The following is a 25,715-nucleotide window of genomic DNA, read 5'->3' on the forward strand; positions in this document are numbered from 1 at the left end:
GTGAAGAGAAAAGGTACAAATCTAGGAAGACACCTGGTCTGTGGCCCAGGTGACCCTAAGACCGGGACACAGAGAGGCACAGGATTTGGAGTAAGATGCCAAGTTCACCATATGACTTGTTGAGTGTGAAATACCTCTGGGGCATTCTGAAAAGAAATCTGGGAAGTCACTGAGTACGTGGGTTTAGGGCATGGGTGTCTTCAGCAGAAGTGAGGGGAGACTTTGGGTTACTGGATCGATCAATCGGACACTGGTGACAAGGCAGGAACCAATAAAATTTTAGAAGCAGACATGGGTTTTGGAGGCGTGTGGTTATTGAAGATAGTGAAGTCATGGATTATATATAGGAGGTTAGTGAAAAATTAACCAATAGTGGATCAGATGGAATCCTGGGGGGCTTGTGGATACACAGGGGTCCGCCAGGATTTGAGGGACCATCAAGGGCTGGGGGAGAAGTGATGCTTGTGGTCAGCCAGACTTTGAACTGTCAATGGAAACTCTGGAGGTCAGTAGGGTGTATTGTTGGAGCTCTAAGAAGACACAAGGATCAGCTGGGGTCAGCTGTGACGTCATAGGAAGGATCCAATTTGAAGGAAGCTCTCTCTTGAGGGTCTCTCCGTTGCTAGGCAAACGGTCCCCAGAGCGCCGTTGTTAGGGACTGAGATTTCCAACTGGCCACGCCCTCTTCCCCTGAGGGCCCTGCCCCTGCAGCCAATCACAAGTCGGATAGCGACACGGAGGCCGCGCCCATCTTTTGGCCCCGCCCACAGCCCCAGAACAGTTACCCGAGCTACGGCCGGGGCTCTTCCCGCCCCCGGACCCGGGTGCCAATCGAAGAGGCGTCGCCAGGGCAACGACCCCACCTCTTCCGGTACGGGCCCCCGGCTTCCGGTAGGGGGCCCGGCTGCGGGCGGCGGTCCGGCAGCGGCGGGGCCCGGGGGGCGCCCAAGATGGCGGCCGGCGGCTCAGAGAGCGGCTCGGGCCCCGGTGCTGCCATGGGGGACTGCGCGGAGATTAAGTCGCAGTTCCGCACCCGCGAGGGCTTCTACAAGCTGCTCCCCGGGGACGGCGCCGCTCGCAGGTCGGGTCCGGCTTCCGCCCAGACCCCGGCGCCACCCCAGCCGCCGCAGCCCCCGCCCGGCCCTGCCTCCGCCTCCGGCCCCGGCGCCGCGGGCCCGGCAGGGTCCCCTCCGCCTGCAGGCCCTGGGCCTGGGCCCGCGCTGCCGGCGGTACGCCTTAGCCTCGTGCGCCTCGGAGAACCCGACGGCGCCGGCGCCGGGCCCGGGGAGCCGCCCGCCACGCCCGCGGGGCTGGGAGCAGGAGGAGACCGCGTCTGCTTCAACTTGGGCCGTGAGCTTTATTTCTACCCCGGGTGCTGTCGCCGCGGGAGCCAACGGGTGAGTGGCCAGCATCGTGGGGGCCTGTGTGCTGGGAAGACGGAGGTCCCAGGGAAGTGATAGGAGAGTCCCCAGATTGACGTGGGGCCCCGAGAAAGGCATCCTAGATGCAATTGACATCACAGGAGACAGGATTCTTGGAGGTAATGGAGGACTGAAAGGTGATGGGGGAATTCTCCAGCGTGGCGTGTTCTGGACGCGGGGGCGCAATCTGAAATGATATGAGGTCTCCCCCACCGGGTTCTAGGGTAGCAGGCATTCTGCAGGTGATGGCGAATCCTGAGGTGATCAAATGGGCAACTCATAAGTCTTGGCAGTCTGGAGGTGTTGGAGGGGTTCTTAAGACATGGGCAGCACAGGAGTGAGGAAGATTCTGAAAGTATTAGAGGTCTTAGAGGTAGTAGGTGACTGAGATCCTAGAAAAACTGGGCCTGAAGGAATTGAGAATCTAAGCTGATGGGAGATCTGAGGTGATGGGAGGTCCTGATATGGGATCCTAAGGGTCATGGGCATCTCTAAAGTGATGTAGCTCCCAGAGGGGCAAAACCCCTGGAGAGATGGAGATCTTGAAAGCCCAGAAGTAAATGAATGTATCTAAAATGTGAGGGAACATGAGGTTGATGGGCCCCTGAACTGTGCAAATTGAAGGAATCCTGGGATGTTGGGCTTTAAAGTCCTTGGGACTTGAGTGACCCTTAGGTTTTGGGGTCTTAGAATATTGTGCTATGTCCCAAGGGAGTTGCTGAGGTCATGGAAGAGAGCTGAACTCAGCAACCATAGGCACCATAAAGCCTGATGGCTATGAGTGAGGATGCCCCTAAATTCAGGGTGGGAGGGCCCAACTTTGGAATGGCACTGTGATCTTTGGAAGTATGCTTCTAGATCCATTCCAACCCCCCTTCCTCCTCCCTATCCCCTCCCCTGCTTCCGCCCCCCTCTGATATTTGGGTCTCCTTCCTGTCTGTGGTTGCTCACTCCCTCCCCACCCACCTGCCCACTTCCCTCAGGGATTTAACCTTGCTTCCTCTTAGCGGTTTCCCCCAACCTCAGCCTCTCTTCCTTCCTCTCAGTGGTATAAACCAATAACTGCTTTTCTCCCACTGCTCAAGTCCATTGACCTCAACAAGCCTATTGACAAGCGGATCTATAAGGGCACCCAGCCCACCTGCCACGACTTCAACCAGTTCACTGCTGCCACAGAGACCATCTCCCTGCTGGTGGGCTTCTCAGCTGGCCAGGTGCAGTACCTGGATCTCATCAAGAAGGACACCAGCAAGCTATTCAATGAGGAGGTGATTGCAGACCCCAGATAACCTTTTTTTTCCCCATCCACTCACATGCTATTTGCCATAGGCTGCAGCTCCTGAGAGCAGTGTAGGCCTGAGGGGCGGGTGGCGAGGAGGTAAAGAATGAATTGCCAAGGGCATGTGCCATGTTAGCCCTGTACTGAACACTTTATTTCTAGAGTTTTCATCAACAGAACGAGTAAGAAATTATGGTTCCCATTTTGCAGATTAGAGGACCGAGGCCAGCTACTGTTTGGGACTTTTTTGTCTTGCTTTGCAAATTCTGAGCTCTGTGGGTTTTGGATTCGAATCCCTTTACTCACTGTGATTTTGGGAAGGTGACTATTCGAGTCTCAGTTTTCCTCCTCTGTAAAATTGTTTCTCGTCCAGAGAAGACTATTGTAAAATTATACATGGAGATTGGCGCCTGGGCCAACTTGGCTAAAGAGGAAATGCCAGCAAGTGACCTTATCTGCAAGCAGGGACTGCTCTTGTCCTGTATCTCATTCTTAGAGAAGGTGTTCCAGAAATATTCTCAGAATGAATGGCTGAAGGAAGTGAGTGAAAGAGTGAATGGATTAAAAATTCATTAGCTCATCCATTCACAAAATAGTTATTGAGCATCTATCCTGTGCCAGGCATCGTTCCAAGTACATCTCAGTGAACAGACAGACAGACGGGCCTGCTCCCGCTGAGCCTTCAGTCAGGCTGGGGAAGCAGGCACTTGAGATGAGCTCAGCGTCCAGTGTGTCGGCAGGTGGTAAGACCCGTGGAGAATGCACTGCAGGGAGGGCAGGAGGGGTGCTGGTAAGCTTAAAGAGGGTATTAAGGAGGAACATTGAAATGAAGACCTGAAGGAGGCGAGAAAAATTCCCAGGGAAGGACATTCTGAGTAGAGGGAATGGCCAGGACAGATTCCCTGAGGCAGGACAGCCAAAGGCCCTGTGGCTGGAATAGTGATTGGGAGAGAAAGGAAGGTAGATGAAATAACCTGGGGGGGTCATGCAGAGCTAGAAGGTCGGGGGACTGCCTTTTCCACGTTAGGCGAAAGCTGTGGAGTGGCCTTTCACAGCTTGGTCAGTCTGAACCATAGAACAGAAAGGGTTTTCTCAGCCCCACTAGGATGGAGGCAGCTTGGACCCCTGGGAGAGGTTTGTCCTTCACACACAGTGACTACCTCAGGGCTTTAGGGCTTGGTCTTCTCTAGAACCCCAGTTGGGGAAGGTTGCAAAATATTTGTTCCAGGCAGGGCAGGGCCAAGTGCTGGCTTGTATTTAAACGTATCTCTCTGGTGACGTAGAGAAGAGCCAGGCGCTGGACACCAGGACGGCAGCACTGAGGGGTTGGCAGCAGCTGGAGCCAGGGTGGCTGGAGTAGGGTGGGAGGGCGGGGTCAGTTCTAAGGGTCCTTTGAGGGGTAAGCCCACAGGATATGTTGGAGGATTGGATGTGAGTTATGAGGAAGGAGAAAAGAGGAGCAAAGGTGCCTGGAAACTTCTGAGCAGCTGGCAGGAGGGGCTGTCATTCACTGGTCCAGGGAGTTTGTTCAAGGCACCCCCTGTGTGAGCTGCTCACGCCAGGCCCAGAGCCCGGAACCAGACAGAGCAGGATCCCTTCATTTCTGTGAAATTTCTTTCTTTAAGCTTGACATGGTGAAGAGGAGGGAGAGCTTTCTCTGACGGGCAGGACTGTCCCCTTGCCAAAGATGGGAGGTTGAGGCTCCTTAGAACTCCCTGGGGCCACCTCCAAGGTAGACTTTGTTCCCTGGCCTTCCTATGATCTGGTGTCTGTCTCCCTCAGCCTGGGAGTTGCTGTGCCGGCAGGGCCTGCTGCGTGAGCTGGCGCATGTCCCAAGGCCTTGGGGGTCTGGGTTGGGCACAGGTAGGCCAGGGGTTCTTAGCTTTCTCCCAATCCCAGTCTGTCTCCCCTTGCAGCGGCTGATCGACAAGACTAAGGTGACATACCTGAAGTGGCTCCCTGAATCGGAAAGCCTGTTCCTGGCGTCTCACGCCAGTGGCCACCTCTACCTGTACAACGTCAGCCATCCTTGCGCCTCGGCCCCTCCCCAGTACAGCCTGCTGAAGCAGGGCGAGGGTTTTGCTGTCTATGCTGCCAAGAGCAAGGCGCCCCGCAACCCGCTGGCCAAGTGGGCAGTCGGCGAGGGGCCCCTCAACGAGTTTGCCTTCTCACCTGATGGCCGACACCTGGCCTGCGTCAGCCAGGATGGCTGCCTGCGTGTCTTCCACTTCGACTCCATGCTCCTGCGGGGGCTCATGAAGAGCTACTTTGGGGGCCTGCTATGCGTGTGCTGGAGCCCTGATGGCCGGTATGTGGTGACAGGAGGTGAAGATGACCTGGTCACCGTGTGGTCCTTCACTGAGGGACGGGTGGTGGCTCGGGGCCATGGCCATAAGTCCTGGGTCAATGCTGTGGCCTTTGACCCTTACACTACACGAGCAGAGGAGACCACAACAGTGAGTGCTGATGGGGATCGGAGTGGTGAAGAGGAAGAGGAGCCCGAGGCCACCCGCACCAGCTCGAGTGGGGGAGTCCCACTGTCCCCGCTGCCCAAGGCTGGCTCCATCACCTACCGCTTTGGTTCGGCGGGCCAGGACACACAGTTCTGCCTGTGGGACCTCACCGAAGATGTGCTCTCCCCGCACCCGCCCCTGGCCCGCACTCGCACGCTCCCTGGCACGCCCGGAGCCACGCCACCTGCCACGGGCAGCTCTCGGGGTAGTGAGCCGGGCCCAGGCCCCCTGCCCCGCTCCCTGTCTCGCTCCAACAGCCTCCCCCACCCGGCAGGTGGTGGCAAGGCCAGCGGCCCAGGCACAGTGGCAGAGCCCGGCACTCCATTCAGCATCGGCCGCTTTGCCACCCTCACGCTGCAGGAGCGACGGGACCGGGGGTCCGAGAAGGAACACAAGCGCTACCATAGCCTGGGCAATATCAGCAGAGGCGGCGGGGGAGGCAGTGGCAGTGGCGACAAGCCCAGCGGCCCCGCCCCCCGTAGTCGCCTGGACCCTGCCAAAGTGCTGGGCACCGCGCTGTGCCCACGCATCCATGAGGTGCCACTGCTGGAGCCCCTTGTGTGTAAGAAGATCGCCCAGGAGCGGCTGACGGTGCTGCTGTTCCTGGAGGACTGCATCATCACCGCCTGCCAGGAGGGCCTCATCTGCACCTGGGCCCGGCCCGGCAAGGCGGTGAGTCGCCGGCCCGCAGGAGGATACTCTTTGGGAAGAGGCGGGTGTGGGCAGAGGGTTTGTCATGGCACAGCCTCTGGCCACGTGGGATAAGGGCAAGCGTGGAGATCTTAAGTGTCGCAGAACAGGACCTCTGAGGCTTAGGGTTGGCTTCTAGAGCCCTGGCCTTCAGTCAGCAGAGAAGGCCAAGAATGAGAGGGAAGGTGGCAGGGCCATGGCCACCTACTGAAAGAATAGGCAATGGTCCCAGCATGGCTCAGTCTTAGTGCTTGCCACTTGAACTAGAAGCTATTTCTATTGGAAAATCTGGATTTTAAATGTTGAGCTTTGTAAAGTACTTTGGGCCAATATTCCAGGGGCGAGTTGAGCGGGGGGCCTGGCTCTGGCCTGGGTACTGGGCTCTGAGCATCTGAGCCCACTGCAAACTCTGGGCTGGCAGTTAGACCCAGGGCCCAGGCCTGCAGTTCTGCTCTCTGTGCGATCCCAGGCAAGTCACCACCCTTCTTTGAGTACTCATTACCTCTTAGGGCAGAGTGCTTTTCAGATGGCCTGTGGTGAATGCCCCCACCTCTCGGGTGGCTGTGGGGTTTAGGCACCTTGTGAGTGTGGAGCTGGTCTTGGTGTCTTGTCTCCCTAGGGTTTGGGCATAGTACCTAGGATCCCAGATCTGAGGGTTGCCACTCGGATCCTTGGGGCCTTGGTTTCAGAAGCTTAGAGTTCTGCATCCCTGGAACCCAACAGCAGTCTCAGAGGCAGGGGTGGGGGGGCTTGGGGAGTCGGACTAAGTCCTAAAAGAGACCCCTCTGTCTCCCTAGTTCACAGACGAGGAGACCGAGGCCCAGGCAGGGGAAGGAAGTTGGCCCAGGTCACCCAGCAAGTCAGTGGTAGAGGTAGGACTGTCCCTGAGTTCTTTCTCCTCCAGCATCTCAGGGGTTCATGTCAGAAGTCCCCCCTCCATTCAGCCCCTGTCCCATCATCTGCCCAGGATTACCGAGGACTTGAATTATTTTATCGGAGTGCCGACTGCCGCAACAGGGAAGTTAGCTGAGCTGTGTGTGCCCCAGCCTAGGGTGGCAGCCTCAGATCTGGGGTGGACTGAGGGGCAGGGCCAGGGTGGCAGCAGCCTTGAGGACTCCTGGCTGGCTCCTTGTGTGGGCATAAGCAGAAGTCCCAGCTGGTTTCTAACCTCTCCCATCTCCCTCTCATCTTCCCCAGGGCATCTCCTCCCAACCAGGCAACTCCCCAAGTGGCACAGTGGTGTGAAGCCGTGGATGTCGGGGGTCCCCCACCCCATCCCCCCAACCTCCTAGCCATAACCCTCCCTGCTGACCACGGATCAACATATTAACAAGACTAACATGATGAAGGACTGCTCCAGCCCCCCGCCCTGCACAAATATTGGGGGTCCCCCAGACTGGCCCACATGTGGGGGATGTAGCAGCCCATGGGGCCTCAACCTTGTCCCCACCCACTGCCAAGTACAATGACCCCTTCCATTGAAACATCAGTGTTAACCCACATCCCTGTCCCCAGCATGTGACTGGTCATTCCTGGGGAGAGCCTCCCCACCACAAGGAGCTCCAGCTCTGCAGTGCCCCTGGCTGAGGGGGCAGGGGGCTTCCACCCTCTGGCCCTCCCCCTAGCCCACCCCTCCTGCTATTGTCTGTGCTTTTGAAGAGTGTTAAATTATGGAAGCCCCCAGGGCCCTCCTTGTCCCCCATGACCTCTTATTTATACTAAAGTTCCCTGTTTGCACAGCGCTGGGTCCCCTCTGCGAGTGAGAGGAAGTGTGTGTGTGTGTGTGGCTGCTACAAAAGGAAGCAGCTGCCAGGCCTGCCTCTCTCAGCCTGGGGAGGGACAGGGAAGACAGGGTCCACTGCACATGGAGGTGGCACCTTGTGGGGGGCCTGTGGGAGAAGAGTATCTGATTACTCGGTGTCTTGAAGGGGACAGCAGGGGCCCCTCTTTGTCAGTGGGATTTTGAAAGTTGTTTTAAAGTATCACAGCTACTCCAGGGCATGCCCAGAAGCCCAGTCCCCAGGCAGCTCCCAAGGTTCCCTGTGAATACCCTGAGCTACCTTGGGACAGGTCTTTACTGCCCGATGCCTCGGGCCTGGCCCTGCCTTGGCCCGGTATCCAGTGCCACTGGAGGCTGTGATTTCCTGTGGAGAGAACTGTCCACCCTGAAAAGACAGACTGATTCCTCCTGGCCACCTCTCAGAGCCTCAGGGAGTGGCGCCTTCCCGCTCCACCCCCGACATGTTTCTGTTTCTAATCCCAGCCTGGGCAGGAATGTGGCCACCAGGCCAGGGGCCAAGGAGCTATTTTGGGGTCTCCTTTGCCTGGGGAGGGCCTGGCCACATCACTTTCCTCCCCCAGCCTTTGGACAGCAGGTCACCCCTGGCCGTGGCTTCTGAGAGCATCCCCTCCCGATTCTCTCCTTACCACCCCTTCCCCACCTCCCGCCAAAGAGAAAGCGTGAAGCAGAGGGCCCAGGGGCTAAATTTAACTGTCCCAAAGTTGGATTCCACTGCTGAGTCACAAGAAAGGCTGCTCTGGCCTCCAGCCCCCCTTCCCAGGCCTCAACCCCTTTTGCCTCCCCCCCACCCCGCAGTGCTGGGGCTTGGCAGGAGCCAGGGGGGTAGGTCCTGGGTCACGGAGCCTCGATTGGCCCCTCTGGGCAGTGGGAGGGCTCTTCTGGACCTCGTTCACACTAGCTTTCCCCAGGCTCCACCTTTTTATTGGGGGTGCAAGTTAAGATTCTCAGTTCCCGCAGTCTGGCACCACAGTGTTCTGAGGGGTGCTGGAAGGAGAGTTGGGGTGTTGGCTCTTGAGGGGTTAAAGCTGGGAGGCGGGAGGAGGGCTGGACAAAGGGGTGGGGAGAAAAGTAGGAGGCCTCAGCTGCACAGAAGTGGCCAGAGGCCCAGGGGACAGTCAGGGCAGGCAGACATGCGGCCAGGACTCCGGGGCCTGGACAGGGTCTGCCAGGCCCCGTGACAGGAGGACCCCGTGCCCCGGCCCGGGGAAGGGCCATGGTGCTGTCTGCCCAACATGTCAGCCGAGGTGCGGCTGAGGCGGCTCCAGCAGCTGGCGCTAGACCCCGGCTTCCTGGGGCTGGAGCCCCTGCTCGACCTTCTCCTGGGCGTCCACCAGGAGCTGGGTGCCTCCGATTTGGCCCAGGACAAGTATGTGGCCGACTTCTTGCAGTGGGGTGAGTGCTGCCTTTGTGGCCCCCGTGGGTGGGGCGGGGACAGGGGCCTGGCTCTTACGGAGCGGGACAAACATGGAGAGATCTTGCACGGAGGCCCAGAGCTTGGACCTGGGTTCTGGGGCAACATGCCCCTACCCACTGTGCCACCCTAGCAGGGCAGAGTAAGGCCAGCAGAGGCCAGGGCAGCCGTGACTCCGAGCCATGGCTGGGGAACCATGGCAGGCTAGGCTGGGCCTGGCCTCCTGTTTTCTTCCTGCTCCTTCTGCCCCAGTCCAGAGCTAGGACATGTTTGCAGCCATCTCCTAGGACCCTCTCCCCCAAATGGCTTCTATGGTCCTCTACCCTGGTTCCCAAAGTGCAGGGGTTAGCCAAAAGGGATTGCATGGGCAGCTGCCAGGGGTGTAGCTGACAGGCAGGTGCTCGGCGCCAGCCTTTCCAGCTGCCCCAACAGGTGCCCAGGCACCCGAGAGGGTGCAGTGACTCACAGGCCCTGAGGAAGAGCCAGCTCTGCAGACAGGCGCCACTAGATCCCCATCCTCCTGGTTGAGGAGAAACAACTTGGGGTTGTTCCCTTTCTCCCTGGGTTCTGTGATGCCACCCTATCCCCCATATATTGGTCCCTGCTAGCCTGGGTGGGCCAACCCGTGCTCCCTGCCAGCTCCTGCCTCCTTTGGTGGTCCTATTTCAGGGCCTCTAACCCTCTAGCTGTTCTACAAAGACCCTTTTCAAAAGGTCTTCCCAGGACCTGGGGATAAGTCTGGGGGGGAAATGCCCCATGGCCAGTTTCCTGCCCCCATGCAACACCCAGCACAGTTTCAAGCTCTCTTTAGTTGCTGTCACCTCAATACCTTGTCGCTTTGTCACTCCACATGCCTGTTCCCCAGTGTCTTGCTGTTGGCCCTTGGCCTGTGTGCCCTTCTCAGTCATTGTCTGAACCTTTCCCAACTCCCTTTGGTCCCCTATCCTTATGATTCAGGGCCTGCTCTTCTCCTCCTCTCCCATTTCACAGATGGGAAGGTGGAGGCCAAAGGCTAGGCCACTCAGTCTCTGGAAGACCCTCCCCTCCCCACCCCTTTCCTCTGTGACTCTCTCGGTCTCCCTTTTACGAGTGTAAAGCTGGCTGGCAGGGTAAACTGAGATCTGGGATGGGGGCAGGGGTCTGGCTCTCCTGGAAGAAGCAAGTCCTTTTGTGGCCTGAGCTGCATCCTGCAGCCCCTCCCCTGCCAGGCTTCCAGGGTGGGGGAGGGGGCCTGGGTTCCTGCTGCCTTAAAAGGGCTCAATGTCTTGGCGCTCTCCTCCCTCCCTCGTCCTCCCCTTGGCCGGTTCTTCCCTGTGGGCCCACTTTCCCTGAACCCCCTCTCTCACCTCCACAACCTACTCAATTTCCCCTCTTTAATGCCCATACCCATCCCTTTTCTACCCTGCCTGCCAGGTTCTGGCTTCTTCCACCCTGTGGGAGGCCAGGCCTCCCTCTGAACCTCCCACTGCCCCTGAACCTCGGCCTCCACTCCTGGCCAGTACCCCTTGCTGCTGAGCCTTTCTAGCCATAGGCCCTCCTCAGCTGGAGCCCTCCTGCTGCCTTCCGGGAGGACTGCTGGACGCCCTTCCAACAGTGCCCCAGCTGTGCCTTGGCACTGGTGTCCCCTCTTTCAGGCCTCCTACCTCCAAATTCTGTTTCTCAAAATGTGCTTCGAGAAACACAGCACCTCATCTAGACTGCTGGACACAGCTGCAGCTCTGGGTCATAGCCAAAGACATACAAAATGAAAAGTTTGGGATTGGGGACGGGGACCGGAGACGGCACCTTAATCATCATCCAGAGTGAGGGTGGAGGGCCTGAGGCTCGGGGGTCTGGAAATGGGCTGTCTCTGCACCTGCTCTTCAAGGCTTCCGATCCGGGGCATGTGCTGCCCAGCTCTTCCCACCTTGCATCCTCTGGCCCAAGCCCTGTGCCAAAAACAGGTCCCCAGTCATCTCTCCTCCACGGGGGGGTCCCAGAACATCACATGGTGTTTATGTGGGAGAGCTACAGTGGAGCTGAGGGGCAGGGAGAAGGGGAGACTGAAGGACAGACCCTTGTCCATCCAAGTGACCCTCTGTTTTTCCTCTACTGCAGCGGAGCCCATTGCAGCGAGGCTTAAGGAGGTTCGACTGCAGAGGGATGACTTTGAGATTCTGAAGGTGATTGGACGCGGGGCATTCAGCGAGGTGAGTCCTGAGTGTCCCCGTGGGCCAGCACTCTATTTGCTGTGGGTGGGGCACAGGAGCTGGAGCAGGGCCTGAGAAATTGATGAATGGACTGAATGTTAGAACCTAAGACTGAGCCTGGGCTGGAGGCGGGGCTTGAGGCCCAGGGGCCGTGGTGTGGCCACTGCAGGGTGAGGCCGCAGCTGGGTGAAGATGGTGGTGGAGTCTGGTCCAGGCCCTTTGGTTTTCCCAGTCATCTGGGCTACTCTCAGTCCCTGTGTTTCCGCCTGCAGGTAGCAGTGGTGAAGATGAAGCAGACGGGCCAGGTGTATGCCATGAAGATTATGAATAAGTGGGACATGCTGAAGAGAGGAGAGGTGGGGGCCCGGGCTGGGGGTGTGGGGGGGAGGGTACAGGATCTGCTCTCCTGGCCCTTAGCTCCTCCGGGTGTCACACAGGTGTCGTGCTTCCGAGAAGAGAGGGATGTGTTGGCAAATGGGGACCGGCGCTGGATCACGCAGCTGCACTTCGCCTTCCAGGATGAGAACTACCTGGTGAGTTCGGTGGGGAGAGGAAGTGGCGGGCCTGGGGCGGCTGCCCCTGCACGCCTGTGAGAGTCTGTCTCAGGTAGAGGAGGGGGTGGGAGGTGATGTCCGCAGTGCCCCTTTCCTGGCGATTCTGGGTGTTTGTGTGAAGAGCCTGTTGGAGGGAACTTCCCTGGAGTGAGAGCGCTCTGCAGCATTTCCGGAGCAAGGCTGGGAGTATCTGGGATCTATCTTCTGAGCCTTGGGAGGTCTTTTTTCCCTTAGTGTCTCTGGGAGGGGGAGCGGATCTGTCCTGGGACATCCTGGGAGGGTCTCTGATTTGGCCTTGAAGAGCTTTAGGGTTTCTCTGGTATGGGGCTGCGAGGACTCTACTCAGGAACGGGTGGCTCTGGGAGTCCTTGCCTCTGGGGGTCAGAGATTGGTGCCTAGGGAGGGCTGCTGATTCCCATGACGCGCCCCCTCTCAGTACCTGGTCATGGAGTACTACGTGGGCGGGGACCTGCTAACGCTGCTGAGCAAGTTTGGGGAGCGGATCCCGGCCGAGATGGCGCGCTTCTACCTGGCCGAGATTGTCATGGCCATAGACTCAGTGCACCAGCTGGGCTATGTGCACAGGTGGGCGTGGCAGGGGCTGAGGGGCAGGGCCTGGGCGGGGCCCTGAGAGGGACAGCCGGGCTTGTATGGGAAGGGTCCTGGAAGATGGAACCCAGAGCTGACCGGTCTACAGAAGGACCGCTTCACCTCTGTTGGGGCTCACTGGGGGCGGGGCCTGGGGAGTGAGGTCCAGAACGGCAGAACCCTCACAGGGGCGGAACCCTAGGTGCGGCACTAGGCAGAACTGCCGAAAGGGGCGGAGCCTGGCGAGATAAAGACTCAACATTCTTCCCTCTTCCCTCTGCATAGGGACATCAAGCCGGACAACATCTTGCTGGACCGCTGCGGCCACATTCGCCTGGCAGACTTTGGTTCCTGCCTCAAACTGCGGGCTGATGGAACGGTGAGCAACTCCGCCCACCAATGAGGGGACGTGGAGGTGCGGTGTGGGGGCGGGACTAAATTTAGAGGCTGGAGAAGGAAGGAAGCTACCCTGGACCAAGTGTGTCCTCTAGCGCAGGGTTGGACAGGTCAAGGAGGTGGGAGGGGAGGGAGCACACATTGGGTTAGGAGGTGGTCAGGAGGACTGCTCTGGTCCTGTTGGCACAGGTGCGGTCCCTTGTGGCTGTGGGTACCCCGGACTACTTGTCTCCAGAGATCCTGCAGGCTGTGGGCGGCGGCCCTGGGACAGGCAGCTATGGGCCTGAGTGTGACTGGTGGGCGCTGGGTGTGTTCGCCTATGAAATGTTTTACGGGCAGACGCCCTTCTACGCCGACTCTACGGCTGAGACTTACGGCAAGATTGTCCACTACAAGGTGAGCTCAGCCACAGCGACCCGTTGCCGCTCCACAACTGCTCCCAGGCCACCATCTCTTCTTTCACTCTTCCTCCGAGCAGGAGCACTTGTCTCTGCCACTGGCAGACACTGGGGTCCCAGAAGAGGCTCGAGACCTCATCCAAGGTCTGCTGTGTCCCGCGGAGATAAGGCTAGGACGTGGTGGAGCAGACGATTTCCGGAAGCATCCTTTCTTCTTTGGCCTTGACTGGGAGGGACTTCGAGATAGCCTGCCCCCCTTTATTCCGGACTTCGAGGGTGCCACCGATACTTGCAACTTTGACGTGGTGGAGGATGGGCTCACTGCCATGGTGAGCGGGGGCGGGGTAGGTATCTGCGGCCCCTGTTCGGCTGAGGGAAGCTCCCCATCCCCCTTCCATAAAATTGGGGTAATTACAGTGCCTACCTCTGGGGTTCCGAGTCGTTCATTCCCTGGAGTACCTGCTGTGCCCACCCAGTGCTCGGGACCCAGTCCAAATGGGGAATACAGTCCAGTCCCCAGAGTTATCAGGGCTGAGATGGAGTACAGAGGGCTGGGCTCTTGACCCAGAGGGAAGGTGCTGGAGGGTTTCCTGGAGGAAGGGGCTATCTGAACTAATTCCTGGAGGAATGAGAGGAGAGAGGCAGGAGAGGAAGCTTCCTTCCTTCCTTCCTTTGTCCATCTCGCCTTTTCTCTCTCTCTCTCTTTTTTTTTTTGGTACCAGGGATTGAACCAGGGATGCTTAACCACTGCCACATCCCCAGCCCTTTTATTACAGACAGGGTCTCGCTGAGTTGCTTAGGGCCTTGCTAAGTTGTTGAGGCTGGGTTTGAACTCGAGGTCCTCCTGCCTCAGCCTCATGTACCACAGTGCCCAGCTGCCCTTTTCATTTTTTATTTTGAGATAGGGTCTTGCTAAGTTACCCACGCTGTCCTGGAACTTGAGATTCTCCTGCCTCAGCTTCCTGAGTAGCTGGGCCTGGTGTCAGTTTAACAAGTTGCCCCTGAATCCTTCACTCAGGCCCAGGTGCCCTTCTATTGGGCAGTTCTGGAGACATAGCACTGACCAAGTCAGCTCTGGCCCCTGCCCTCATCCACTTACACCCCAGAGAAGGCTGTGATTAGAGTGTGGTGAGGGCCTTGAAGGGGAAGCAACAGGAGACTAGAAAAAATGATGGGGAGGTCATTTTAAATGATCCTGGAGTTGGAGCACACCTAAGCCATGACAACAAAGACAACTGTTGGGCCATGATGACCAGCAGTTGTCAGGGACCAGCCCTGGTAACTGCTGGTCACATCTGTGTGTCCCTTGTGTGTAGGAAACACTGTCGGACATTCCGGAAGGTATGCCGCTGGGGGTCCACCTGCCTTTTGTGGGCTACTCCTACTCCTGTATGGCCCTCAGGTAAGTGCACCTGTGCAGCATGTGAGGTGTAGGAGGGTGCCGGCCTGCAGAGGCCCGAGGAGGAGGCTCAGGACCACTGTGTCCAGGCTTATTGGTGACCCATCGGTTTGTGGGATCAGTAGTCTTTTTTCTTTTTGCAGGATCATTTTAGGACAAAGCACTCTTAGGAACCCTAAAGTACTTTAACATTTTAGATTCAATTGCAAAACCTTAGAGCCCGTAGGCTTGGTCTTCCAGAATTCTGCAACCCTAGACTTTTACATTTCTAGTACTCAGAGTCAGGGGTAAAATAAGCTTGGAATTTTACAATCAATTTTAACAGAATATAGTCATGTAACAATAAAGCCTTTAAAAAGCATCAATTATGTAAATGAGACTGCTTATCACAAGTAAATTAAGAAATAAGATTAAGGAAGAGGAAGCTTGCATCTGAGCCCACCATTCAGCGACATCCCTGCCTCGAAGCTGGCAAACATGTTTATCCACTGTGAGAACAGGTTGCTTCCTAATCTGCAAACGGCATCCCTTATCAGTCATGAGCATGTCTAGTCTCCTCCTCACCGCAGGTCAGGTCAGGTCAGGTCAGGTCAGCTTTAACACATCCTGTTACAACCCAGGCTGCTACAAACCCCTGACTCTGAGTACAACAAACAGCCAACAGGTTGGTCTCAGAGCTTGTCCAGGGTACATAGGTCCTTGAGGCATATTCCCATGGGAGAGATTGCTGGTCAAAGGACGCCACTTTTATTGAAAGTTCATATTCTTAGGAGATCTCTGCCCTACACCCCCTCCTAGCAGCTGAGCATGAGGGGGTGTCCTAATAGCTTCAGTCACAGTCTGGGGAATCCCACATCCAGTCTTATGACCACATCTTTGAAGGTGCCCAGAACTTGGCAAGGTCTTCCTCATTAGGACCCCTTCCCTATTCTGAGGTCCTAAGGAGAGAGGTATGCAAAGGTGATGGGGTTAAGGGAGGAAATGTACAGACCCTGGAACATGGTGTCTGGGCCCCATTTCCATACATAAGAAAGGGCAGCTCCCAGGGGCCTGAGGCCACATGCGAGACAGAGAAGGGCCCCTTCACTCCCCCTCACCCCTGGTTGAACCAGGGGCCAGCTGCTCCATGCCCTTAGGCAGTGGGTTCCCAGGGCTTGGCAGCCTCTTGGGTAGGAAGGACTCTTCCTCCCCTCTTCCTCTTTGCAGGGACAGTGAGGTCCCAGACCCCACACCAATGGAACTGGAGGCCCAGCAATTGCCTGAGCCACGTGTGCAAGAGCCCAGCGTGGAGCCCAGGGTGCCCCCCCCAGAGGACATGGTGAGTAGCTGAAGGAGAGGCTGGTCAGTTGCAGCAGGAGGGACCCACTGGCACTTGCCAGGTGCCTTGTGCCTCTGGGAATTTAGAGGACAGAAACAAAGCAGCAGAGATAAGGTCACTTCAGTCAAGAGATGGTCCCTATGAGGACATCAGAACAGGGCACTAACTCTGTGTGTGCGTGGGGGGCTCTGAGGAGTCTGAGCCGAGCATTGGTGAAAGAGGCAGGGCCACCCATGGAGAGAAAAGTGTCCCATGGTCAGTAGAGAGAATATCAAGAGCAGAAGCCCTGAGGGGACCCTGCCGGTTATCTAAGGCTGATCTGTTCTGAAAAGTGACAGGAGGGTCAGTCATATGGCTGCATGGGTACATAAGGGGCGGGTACAGAGACCAGCAGGAAACAAACCAAGCAAGGCCTTTTGGTAAAGCCACCTTGTCCTGGGGCACTGGGGACTGGAAACATTGGATCAGGGAAGGGACATGGTCAGTCAAGCTGAGTTTTGAGAACAGCTCTTTGCTTCCTGTGTGGACAGGAGGGGACTTGCTGAAGCTATGGGGATTCTAGAGACAGGGTGATGGTGGGCAGTGGATAAGCTGTGCTCCAGGAGCCACAGGCAGCCCCAAACCCAGTCCCCACCCACAGGCTGAAGTGGCAGATCCAACTGCTGCCCCCGCGGCAGAGACAGAGTCGGAGGTGACCCTGCGGGAGCTCCAGGAAGCCCTGGAGGAGGAGGTGCTCAGCCGGCAGAACCTGAGCCTCGAGCTGGAGGCCATCCGCACGGCCAACCAGAACTTCGCCAGGTCGGGGTCGGGGCACAGGGTCCCCGACACCCTTGGCACTCTGCAGCCCAGACCCCAGTGGGTCACGTTTCTTTCCTCATCTCAGTCAGCTACAGGAGGCCGAAGCCCGGAACCGAGACCTGGAGGTGCACATCCAGCAGCTGCAGGAGCGGCTGGAGTTGCTGCAGACAGAGGGAGCCGCAGGCGAGTCCCTCATCTGCCCCCTTCCGGGAGGGCACCGGGAGGAGGTGGGCCAGCGAGGGGGACAAGTTGGGGGAGGAAAGGGGCCCAGGCTGGGGCACGCCGCGCCACCTCCCTTCTCTGCCCCTTCACGCGCCATACGCCTCTCTCTTCTCCTTCCAGCTGTCACGGGGGTCCCCAGTCCCCGGGCCACGGATCCACCTTCCCATGTAAGACCCCTCTCTTTCCCCTGCCTCAGGCCTGCTAACCCCCCTCCCGTACAGATTTAGGGCTCACCCTATCTCTTTGGGGCTCCGTCAGTCCCAGATCTCCCTCAGTTCGGGCCTCTCATCAAATCCCTCCGGGGATCTCCCTAGATTCCTCCCCCGACCTCGACTTTCCTCACTCTCACCCGCCCCCACCCCCTGCCGAAGGAGGCAGGGCTAGGCTGGGCTCCGATCGGGTCACCTGTCCCTTCTCTCTCCAGCTAGATGGCCCCCCGGCCGTGGCTCTGGGCCAGTCCCCGCTGGTGGGGCCAGGCCCCATGCACCGCCGCCACCTGCTGCTCCCTGCCAGGGTACGTCCCACGCTCTCTCGCCGCCGCTGCCGTGCCCCGGCCTCACTCCACCCACCCCATGCCACCACCGCTTAGCTGCACCCCTTCGGGGCTTGGCCTCCGCGGGAAGGGAGGATGCACAGGCAGCCAATCAATACAGGCCGCTAGGAAGTGGCCAATGATGAGCTGCGGATTTCAGACAGGATTTCTGGCTGGCGAGCCGAGAAGCCCCTGCTGCCAGCTGTAGGGGGTGTGGGGCGGGATTGGAGAATTGAGGACCCTTATAGGCATAGGCGGGTCGGCTCTCAGGAACCAATCAGGCCGTCCCGAAGTGCTGATCCCGCCCTCTCGCCCGTAGGTCCCTAGGCCTGGCCTATCGGAGGCGTGTTCCTTGCTCGTGTTCGCCGCTGCTCTGGCTCGTGCCGCCTCCTTGGGCTGCATTGGGTTGGTGGCCAGCGCAGGCCATCTCGTCCCAATCTGTCATCGCCCGGGAGCCACCTTCGTCCCCTGAACCCTAGACCTCAGGCTCGGTTAAAGGGTTGGGTGACCCGGGCTCGGCCTAGAAGCTGCTCCCACCGCCTCCCAGTTCATACCGCTCCGAGCGCGGGTCTTCGCCCAGCTCCAATCCTGTGATCCGGGCCCGCCCCCTGGCGGCCGGGAAGGGAGGAGCCGGATCCTTGGCCGGCGAATGGGGTTAGCGGGGGACTTGCAGCCAGGAATGTAGTTGCTGCTGAGGCTGCTGCGGCTGCTGCTGGGGGGAGTTGCCGATCACTGCTTTCTTCTGGGCTGGTTGAGGCCCCGACGTGGATGGGCAGATCGCGGTCCAGAGAAGGCAGCCGACCGGAGCTCAGCCATCCTCGACCTGGATGAGCATATCGCGGTCCGAAAAGGCAGCCGACCGGAGCTCAGCCATCCGATTTTCACCCTCCACGCACCTGCCATCTGTTCGCAAACCACAAATCCTCCCTGTGCATGAACTCCTATTCTCCCCGGAACGTTCTACCGCAGCGAACGTTCGGCGTCACCTCTGCCTGCTCCCTCGGGAACTTTTTGCTTTTGCCAGCCCCCCTCCCCCCTTACGTGCGCTGCTCTAGGAGCCACAGCTGGCTCCGCCCGTCTCGGTGGTTTGGATATTTATTGCCTTTATCCTCCGACTTGCTGACAGCCTCCAGGACCCCATCACCCTAATCCACGTTTTGGATGCACTGAGACTCGACATTCCTCGGTATTTATTGTCTGGCCCCACCTAGGACCCCCACCCCCGACCCTCGCAAATAAAAGACCCTTTCGTCTGCCTGAAGCTCTGGACTCCGAGGTGTAGCTGTGTACGCGTTATGGGGAGGAGGTTGCCCGGTGGGCCAATCAGGAGGCCAGTAGGGCTGGCCAATAGCTTGGCGGGGAGCTAGCGGGACGCAAAGAGGACGAATCGGGGAGGGGGAAGGGAAAACATGAGGGGCGGGACCTCGGCATCCAGCCAATAGGACATGGCGAGCGGGCCACAATGAGGCACCGCCCCCCCAGCTGTGGCTCAGCTGTGCCATCCCAAGGGTTGAGAAGAAGGGGGCTGGGCAGGCTACCGCGCCGCCGTCCTTCTTCCACTGCGTCTGCGCAGGCCACGCGCATCCGCTCCTGGGACCTACGCTTAAGAAAAGTTGCTGCAAACTTTCTCCCTGTTTCGCCCGCCCCTCCTCCCTGCCAGACCCGCCCCCCTGCGGAGCCGGGAATTCCGAGGGGCGGAGCGCGCGCCGAGATGGGAATGGGGGGGCCTTCAGAGGACCCTGGAGACTGAGGCGTGCAGAAGCTCAGTCTCCGGACGGAGGTGGCTTCGCGCCCTTAGCTCTCCTGGACGGACCGTTACCTTCTCTGTTGTCCCGATGGGGAAATTGAGGCCCTGAACCAGAGGCACACGCTGGGGGCGGCGGGGGGGACAAAAAGCGCGGCCAGAGGCGGAGGGAAAACAAAGGGAGAATCACGGACAGGCGGAGACGGGGACGGACACACAGAGACAGAGACCCAAGTGTAGATCTGGGGTCTGGCATTCGGGGGGGAGGGGGGGTGTGGCGAGAAGATCGGGAAGCGCTAGGCGGGGGCAGAAAGAGGGGACGGGCGGGGGAGGGGGCTGGTGGAAACCCGAGGGAGGAGAAGGAGGGAGGAACTTCCCAAAGTTGCAAAACATGGCTACCTTGCCTGCCGAGCCGAGCGCGGGGCCGGCGGCCGGTGGGGAGGCTGTGGCGGCGGCAACCGAAGAGGAGGAGGAAGAAGCGCGCCAGCTCCTGCAGACTTTGCAGGCAGCCGAGGGTGAGGCGGCGGCGGCGGCCGGGGCCGGGGCGGGCGAAGCGGCTGCGGGAGCGGAAGACTCGGGGTCCCCGGGAGTCCCTGGGTCACCCCCGGAGGCCGCTGCCGAACCATCCACGGGCCTCCGCTTCTCGCCGGAGCAGGTGGCGTGCGTTTGTGAGGCGCTGCTACAGGCGGGCCACGCTGGTCGCTTGAGCCGCTTCCTAGGCGCACTGCCCCCGGCCGAGCGCCTACGTGGCAGCGACCCGGTGTTGCGCGCACGGGCCTTGGTGGCCTTCCAGCGGGGCGAGTACGCCGAACTCTACCGGTTACTGGAGAGCCGCCCCTTCCCCGCCGCCCACCACGCCTTCCTGCAGGACCTTTACCTGCGCGCGCGCTACCAGGAGGCCGAGCGAGCCCGCGGCCGCGCGCTGGGCGCAGTGGACAAATACCGGCTGCGCAAGAAGTTCCCGCTGCCGAAGACCATCTGGGACGGCGAGGAGACCGTCTACTGCTTCAAGGAGCGCTCCCGCGCCGCGCTCAAGGCCTGCTACCGCGGCAACCGCTACCCAACGCCGGACGAGAAGCGCCGCCTGGCCACGCTCACCGGTCTCTCGCTCACGCAGGTCAGCAACTGGTTCAAAAACCGGCGACAGCGCGACCGGACCGGGACCGGCGGCGGCGCGCCCTGCAAGAGGTGAGGGGATCCGGGAGACGCAAGTCCCCCTTTCCCGAGAACACCAGCCTCCAACTCCCCGTGCCCACTGCTGGAGTCTCGCGCCGGGCTTCTTGGAACTTCCCGCTCACATCCTTAGGCCTCCGAGATGCATAGGGACTAAGCGTGGATGGATCAGGCCCACGTCCTCGTTCCTCTCCTCCGGGGACCTCGAGCGGAGGCCCGGAGACCTCTTCTTCCCGCTGCTGCACTCAAAGTTCCAAATCAAACCCCCCTGTGTTCGGGATCTCTGTGGGGCAAACAGTGCCAAAATGGGGGCCTCTAAAGGGGGTGGGGGAGGGGCCCTTGCCCACCCTACCCCGGGGAGGGGTGGCTTTCTGGGCGCTTTCGCAGCCCGGCCCTTCCCTGACCGTTACTCTTACCCACCCCCACGCCCCCTCCAGCATGAACAGCATGGTCCGGCCCCTGCCTTTGTTGTGAAACGTGAACCTTCCCCGGCTCCGGTTTCCCTGTAACCCAAGCCCTTCCCCTCCCACCCCGCGCGCCTCGCTCTCCTCTGACGCCTCTTGGGAGGGACGCTGGGAACTGAGCAGGCAACTGCCTCCTCACTGTCCAGGCCACGCGTCTGCCTACCCAGGGGACTTGGGGGAAGCCCTGGTGCACGGCCCTGCCCAGAGGCAAACGCCCGGAAAGCAGGCTGTTCTTCAGGTTGCTCCAGAGTTAGCTTTCCCGCGGTGGTGGCTACCAACGCAGGGTCCTTGGGTGGCCTTGGGATGATCTATGACCCCTGGAATAGTCCACAAAAGCTGGGGCTGGGACAGGTCGGGAAGCAGGGGTCAGCCCCTGCTCCTGAGAGAATCCCGTCCTCAGGGATCACAGCTAACCACCCTTTCTCCCTCCAGCGAGTCTGATGGGAACCCCACTACTGAGGATGACTCCAGCCGAAGTCCTGAGGACCTGGAGAGAGGGATGGCCCCAGTGGCTGCCGAGGCTCCCACCCAGAGCTCCATCTTCCTGGCAGGGGCCACCCCTCCCACTCCGTGTCCCGCCTCCCCCTCCATCCTGGTAAATGGGAGCTTCCTGGCTGCCAGCAGCTCCCCAGCAGTTCTCCTCAATGGCAGTCCTGTCATCATCAACAGCCTGGCTCTGGGAGAGGCCTCCAGCCTGGGGCCCCTACTGCTCACAGGAGGAGGGGGCGCCCCTCTACCACAGCCCAGTCCCCAGGGGACCAGTGAGGCCAAGACCTCCCTTGTCATGGACCCTCAGACTGGGGAGATTCGCCTGGAGGAGGCTCAGTCTGAGGCCCTTGAGACCAAAGGAACCCAGGTGGCTGCTTCGGGGTCAGCTGGAGACGACATGGCAGGGCCCCTGCCCCAAGTGGTACCTGGCCCCCCACCAGCTGCATCCTTCCCTCTGCCTCCAGGACCAGTGCCCACTGTGGCTGCCCCCCAGGTGGTGCCACTCTCCCCACCCCCCGGGTACCCCTCGGGCCTGGGGCCCAACTCCCCACTATTGAACTTGCCCCAGGTGGTGCCTACCTCCCAGGTGGTGACCCTGCCCCAGGCTGTGGGGCCATTGCAGCTGTTGGCAGCTGGACCGGGCAGCCCTGTGAAGGTGGCAGCTGCAGCAGGCCCTGCCAATGTACACCTGATCAACTCCGGGGTGGGCGTGACTGCCTTGCAGCTGCCTTCAGCCACCGCCCCAGGTACTCCCTCCTGCCTCCCTACGGCCTGGATGCAACTTGGGGTAGGGATGTCACTGGGTTCTGGGAGGAGGAAGCATCTCATCCCTGGTGTTTCCCTGTGCCCTCTGCCAGTGTGCCCCAAAGTTTTTGCCACACATCCTGAGGGAGCCATTTGCCTGCCCTCCAGCAGCTTCATCTCTACATGCTCTTGGTCAGCTGCTTCCAACTCTTACCTATTTCCTCTCCCCACAGGAAACTTCCTCCTGGCCAACCCTGTGTCTGGCAGCCCCATTGTCACAGGTGTGGCCGTGCAGCAGGGCAAGATCATCCTCACAGCCACCTTCCCCACCAGCATGCTGGTCTCCCAGGTCTTGCCACCGGCCCCCGGCCTGGCCCTGCCCGTGAAGTCAGAGGCAGCCATCTCAGTGCCTGAAGGAGCCCTCCCAGTGGCCCCCAGTCCCGCCCTCCCAGAGGCCCACAGCCTGAGCACACTTTCTGCACAGCAGCCAACACCACCCACTGTGGCCACCTCTGCAGCCAGTCTGCCCTTCTCCCCGGACTCTGGCCTCCTGCCCAGCTTCCCAGCACCCCCACCAGAGGGTCTGATGCTGTCACCTGCAGCTGTGCCAGTTTGGCCGGCAGGGCTAGAGCTGAACACAGGAACAGAGGGGCTGCTAGATGCAGAAAAAGGGCTGGGAACACAGGTTCCTCACACCGTGCTGAGGCTGCCAGATCCTGACCCTGAGGGGCTGCTACTGGGGACCACGACAGGGGCTGAAGTTGATGAGGGGCTGGAAGCTGAGGCTAAGGTCCTGACCCAGCTACAGTCGGTGCCTGTGGAAGAGCCCTTGGAACTGTAACCCGCTCAGCTTCATCACTTCTTCTGACAATGGTGCTCAAGATGCAGGGACAGTGCCTGGGTTGGCAGTCTGGGGATCCTACACACACTACATCCCTCCAGCCTGGGTGGCCTCTCCAAGTCCTAGAGGTGCCAGGGAACACGCTATCCACTCCCTGTCTAGGATTCTGTCCCTCTCTGCACGGGAGGCCTCTGTTACAGCCCTCTCCTTGCTGTCCTGCCGTATGTATGGGGAATTTGGGGGCCTGATGCAGGCTCTGCTCTCCTCCACCTGGTACTAGCTGTGAGCTGAAGACCCTGCGGAATGGCCAGATCTCCTGCTCCCTCTTCTCCCTAACACACTATTAATAGCTCCACTGATACCCCGTGTTCTCAGAATGCTTGGAATCCGAGGGTGGAGGACAAAGTTTTGGGCCCAGAGACTGATGGACCCTTCCGCATGCTTCTCCCTTCTTGCTAAGAAGGGGTGCAGGTGTAGGCAGAGTGGGGTCTCCCCTTCACTCCTCTGGACTAAAGCCACATCACCTCTAGCCCCAGACCAAAGATTCCCTTGTCCCCGGGGCAACCCTGACCCTTGTGTCTAGTTTGTATCCTAAATCTTTATTTTTCTAGGATATGTTATGCCTCCATTTCAATTAAAATAAAGTTAACAGAACCACCAGGGCTGTGGGTCACCTTCCAAACAACTTGCCCAAAGGACAACTGAACAGCAGCAGCCCTGCCTGAGAACCTGGCTCTCTGACCATGCTTCCTAAGAAGGGGGCTTGAGTCCAGGCTCATGGGCTGAGGAAGGTGTGGGCAGCGAGGTGACTTTCAAACTGTAGACCCTGACATGGCAGGCCTCCAGAGCTGGGTGGGAGGACCACCCAGGGCCAAAGAAGCAGGGAGACACCAGAAGGCCTACCCTGTTTCCTTTGCTGGCAACAAGGATTCCACTTGCTTTTATTTGGTTTAAAACAATAAATAGTCTATAAATAGAACGGGGCAGGGAGGGGCGAGTTGAGCATGAACAGGTTGAAACCATTTGATTCTGGGGACAGGATGGGCAGAGCGGAGTCCCTGTTCTCCAGCATCACCTGCCTGCATTTCATCTAGGGTTTCTTTCCACCCTAAGGCTCCTCTAATAACCATGGGGTGGAAAGGGGGCTCAGTGTCTCAGGGGTCAATAAATACACCTCTTCCCCAGTCCCACGGGAGCTGGCCCAGGGACCCACAGTGGCAGGGGCTGAAGCCCAGAAGGGAACAGACGCCTCTTCACCACCGGCTCCTGGTTTCCGAGGAGTGCTGCAGAAGCTGGGGTGAGGGAGCTCGCCTAGGTGGACAGCCCTCTCACTGGGGGTGAAGAGGCGGCAGGGGGGGCAGGTCTGGGTTGCTGTGTGCCTTCTCCGCCAGCAGCTGGTAGAAAGGCTTGGGGGTCTCCCAGTCCTCGTCCTCACTGCTGGAGTTCTCCTGCTTCACAATGCGGTTATGCTGGCGGCTGAACCTGCGGGCCTTGATGCTGCGGGGAGAGGTGGCAGCGGGGCAGGTTCCTCTCTCACCTCCCACCATCGCTGTCCCACCCCTGGTCCTCCAGCCCCAGCAGGGACCAAGGCCGAGGACAAGTGGGAGGCCAAGCCCTGGGTTCCAAGTCCCAGGCTAAGACGGGACGTGGCCAAGGGTCCCTTGCTGGAACCCCACACTCCAAGGGGCTTTGGGGTGTGAGAAACTTCGTGTTGAGGAGTGTTCCAGGGACCACTTCAGAGGTGGCCAGTGACAGCTATCCGGAGTTGGTGGAGAAGACAGGTTTCGGGGAGGCGGGGATCAGAGGCAGGAGGGAGGAGGCCAAGCAGCAGGAATTGAAAGCCAGGCTCTGAGAGCTCCCCGTGGCAGAGCCGGGGAGAACCTCTAGCAGCAAGGTCCAAAACCCAGTGAAATCATCTGCCTTTCTGAGCTACTAGGTGACACCTCTCTCTGTCACCTCCAAGTCTTTCAGGAAAGACTCAGCTCAGTGAGCTCCCACCCTGTTCCAGCACCACAGGCTCGAGGCTCTGAACCCTAGAGGAAGGCTGGGACCTGCTGCTGGCTCCTCACAGGGTCTCTGGCAGGGCTTCTTACCAGTATGGTCTCCGCTCCTGCAGGGTCATCACCCGCCACAGCTGGGCCAGTTCCTTGGTGGCCGCTGTGGATGCAGTCCCAGGGCAGGCTCTGGAACAAGAGGGGCGGGAGGGGTGGTCAGGAGAGGCCTGTGGAGACCAGCAGTGCGGCCACACAGGGTCTCTGGCCCTCTCCCAGCCTCAGCTTTCCCATCAGTGCCGTCTCCCATCCCTGCAGCCCGCGGCCACCATCATACACCCTCCGGAACTGAGGTCAAAGAAGGGAAAGGCATTAAATAGCCGCTCCCAACTAAGAACCCAGTGTCCAGGAGAGTGAGGTGGTGACTACAGGCCAGCACCTAGACCTTCCTGTACAGGAACCCACTGTCCACTGTGGCTCAGGACACTCCCAGGCCCCGGCTTCACTCTGGCAAGCGGCCGGCTCAGCCTCCTCCCCACAGGGACTGCTGGGGGCAGACTGGACTTGAGCCAGAGCTCCCAGGTGTCCCTGTTCCCAGTATTCTGGAGAATGAAGCCAGCTCAGGAGAGCGGAGTTGGACAGCATCGTTCAGCCCTGGAACCAACCACATCTTAGGGCAGGCAACACTGGCCGCTTTTTGTTAAAGTTATATAAGCAAATTAATTTCCTTTTCTCCCCTCAAATTTGAGCTGGTTTCACT

The 25,715-nt window shown here is 59.3% G+C and overlaps 4 protein-coding genes and 1 long non-coding RNA gene across 12 annotated transcripts in view; 3 read left to right on the top strand and 2 right to left on the bottom strand.

Moving 5' to 3' along the window:
* The first annotated feature begins 874 nt into the window (after window positions 1-874).
* Window positions 875-7,642, top strand: Dmwd (DM1 locus, WD repeat containing). Of its 2 annotated transcripts, XM_046455413.2 has the most exons (5): window positions 875-1,397; window positions 2,507-2,689; window positions 4,617-5,885; window positions 6,701-6,775; window positions 7,101-7,642. In XM_046455413.2, the coding sequence occupies exons 1-5, from the start codon at window positions 951-953 to the stop codon at window positions 7,146-7,148; spliced, it is 2,022 nt and encodes a 673-aa protein (XP_046311369.1). In that variant the 5' UTR covers window positions 875-950; the 3' UTR covers window positions 7,149-7,642. The 2 variants fall into 2 exon arrangements, with proteins under 2 accessions (XP_046311369.1, XP_046311370.1); XM_046455414.2 differs by lacking the exon at window positions 6,701-6,775 and having other exon boundaries at window positions 877-1,397.
* A 1,110-nt stretch (window positions 7,643-8,752) lies between these two features.
* Window positions 8,753-18,770, top strand: Dmpk (DM1 protein kinase). Of its 5 annotated transcripts, none has more exons than XM_046455418.2 (15): window positions 8,753-9,096; window positions 11,213-11,304; window positions 11,577-11,660; window positions 11,742-11,837; window positions 12,295-12,443; window positions 12,732-12,825; window positions 13,032-13,238; window positions 13,321-13,569; window positions 14,557-14,642; window positions 15,846-15,957; window positions 16,598-16,755; window positions 16,841-16,938; window positions 17,098-17,144; window positions 17,402-17,491; window positions 17,829-18,770. In XM_046455418.2, the coding sequence occupies exons 1-15, from the start codon at window positions 8,937-8,939 to the stop codon at window positions 17,979-17,981; spliced, it is 1,875 nt and encodes a 624-aa protein (XP_046311374.1). In that variant the 5' UTR covers window positions 8,753-8,936; the 3' UTR covers window positions 17,982-18,770. The 5 variants fall into 5 exon arrangements, with proteins under 5 accessions (XP_046311374.1, XP_046311373.1, XP_046311372.1 ...); XM_046455417.2 differs by having other exon boundaries at window positions 17,406-17,491; XM_046455416.2 differs by having other exon boundaries at window positions 8,754-9,096; window positions 13,321-13,584.
* On the bottom strand, window positions 14,821-19,766 carry LOC124100109 (uncharacterized). Its single transcript, XR_009227908.1, has 2 exons — window positions 19,653-19,766; window positions 14,821-19,379 (listed from the first exon to the last, which is right to left on the bottom strand). It is a non-coding gene; the product is annotated as an uncharacterized LOC124100109 (long non-coding RNA).
* On the top strand, window positions 19,583-23,624 carry Six5 (SIX homeobox 5). 3 transcript variants are annotated; one of them, XM_058582948.1, is made up of 4 exons: window positions 19,583-20,441; window positions 21,323-21,872; window positions 21,948-22,125; window positions 22,357-23,624. In XM_058582948.1, exons 1-4 carry the CDS (start codon window positions 19,645-19,647, stop codon window positions 22,962-22,964), a joined length of 2,133 nt encoding a protein of 710 aa, XP_058438931.1. In that variant the 5' UTR covers window positions 19,583-19,644; the 3' UTR covers window positions 22,965-23,624. The 3 variants fall into 3 exon arrangements, with proteins under 3 accessions (XP_058438931.1, XP_046311367.1, XP_046311366.1); XM_046455411.2 differs by having other exon boundaries at window positions 21,984-22,125; XM_046455410.2 differs by having other exon boundaries at window positions 19,584-20,441; window positions 21,323-22,125.
* A 113-nt stretch (window positions 23,625-23,737) lies between these two features.
* Window positions 23,738-25,715, bottom strand: part of Meiosin (meiosis initiator) — a 29,494-nt gene continuing 27,516 nt past the window's right edge. The window contains exons 13-14 of the mRNA XM_046455469.2: window positions 25,058-25,147; window positions 23,738-24,461 (exon numbers count right to left, since the gene is read on the bottom strand). Coding sequence (XP_046311425.1) covers window positions 24,293-24,461; window positions 25,058-25,147 — 259 coding nt within the window. The 3' untranslated portion in view covers window positions 23,738-24,292. The remainder of the gene's footprint in view (window positions 24,462-25,057; window positions 25,148-25,715) is intronic.

This window comes from Marmota monax, unplaced genomic scaffold, assembly GCF_021218885.2.
Source record: "Marmota monax isolate L192 unplaced genomic scaffold, Marmota_monax_Labrador192_F-V1.1 WCK01_AAM20220418_F8-fsc00149, whole genome shotgun sequence".
In the NCBI taxonomy this organism is placed as follows: Eukaryota; Metazoa; Chordata; class Mammalia; order Rodentia; family Sciuridae; genus Marmota; species Marmota monax.

What these genes read in the sequence shown, in the direction of transcription:
- Dmwd (XM_046455413.2), top strand. Translation starts at nt 951, where the DNA reads ATGGCGGCCGGCGGCTCAGAGAGCGGCTCGGGCCCCGGTGCTGCCATG. An exon ending in GTCGCCGCGGGAGCCAACGG is followed by an intron (nt 1,398 to 2,506) that starts GTGAGTGGCCAG and finishes CCACTGCTCAAG; the next exon opens with TCCATTGACCTCAACAAGCC. An exon ending in CCAGCAAGTCAGTGGTAGAG is followed by an intron (nt 6,776 to 7,100) that starts GTAGGACTGTCC and finishes CATCTTCCCCAG; the next exon opens with GGCATCTCCTCCCAACCAGG.
- Dmpk (XM_046455415.2), top strand. Translation starts at nt 8,937, where the DNA reads ATGTCAGCCGAGGTGCGGCTGAGGCGGCTCCAGCAGCTGGCGCTAGAC. An exon ending in GCAAGATTGTCCACTACAAG is followed by an intron (nt 13,239 to 13,320) that starts GTGAGCTCAGCC and finishes TCCTCCGAGCAG; the next exon opens with GAGCACTTGTCTCTGCCACT. An exon ending in CCATGGTGAGCGGGGGCGGG is followed by an intron (nt 13,585 to 14,556) that starts GTAGGTATCTGC and finishes CCTTGTGTGTAG; the next exon opens with GAAACACTGTCGGACATTCC.
- Six5 (XM_046455410.2), top strand. Translation starts at nt 19,645, where the DNA reads ATGGCTACCTTGCCTGCCGAGCCGAGCGCGGGGCCGGCGGCCGGTGGG. An exon ending in GGCGGCGCGCCCTGCAAGAG is followed by an intron (nt 20,442 to 21,322) that starts GTGAGGGGATCC and finishes TTCTCCCTCCAG; the next exon opens with CGAGTCTGATGGGAACCCCA. An exon ending in GCCTTCAGCCACCGCCCCAG is followed by an intron (nt 22,126 to 22,356) that starts GTACTCCCTCCT and finishes CTCTCCCCACAG; the next exon opens with GAAACTTCCTCCTGGCCAAC.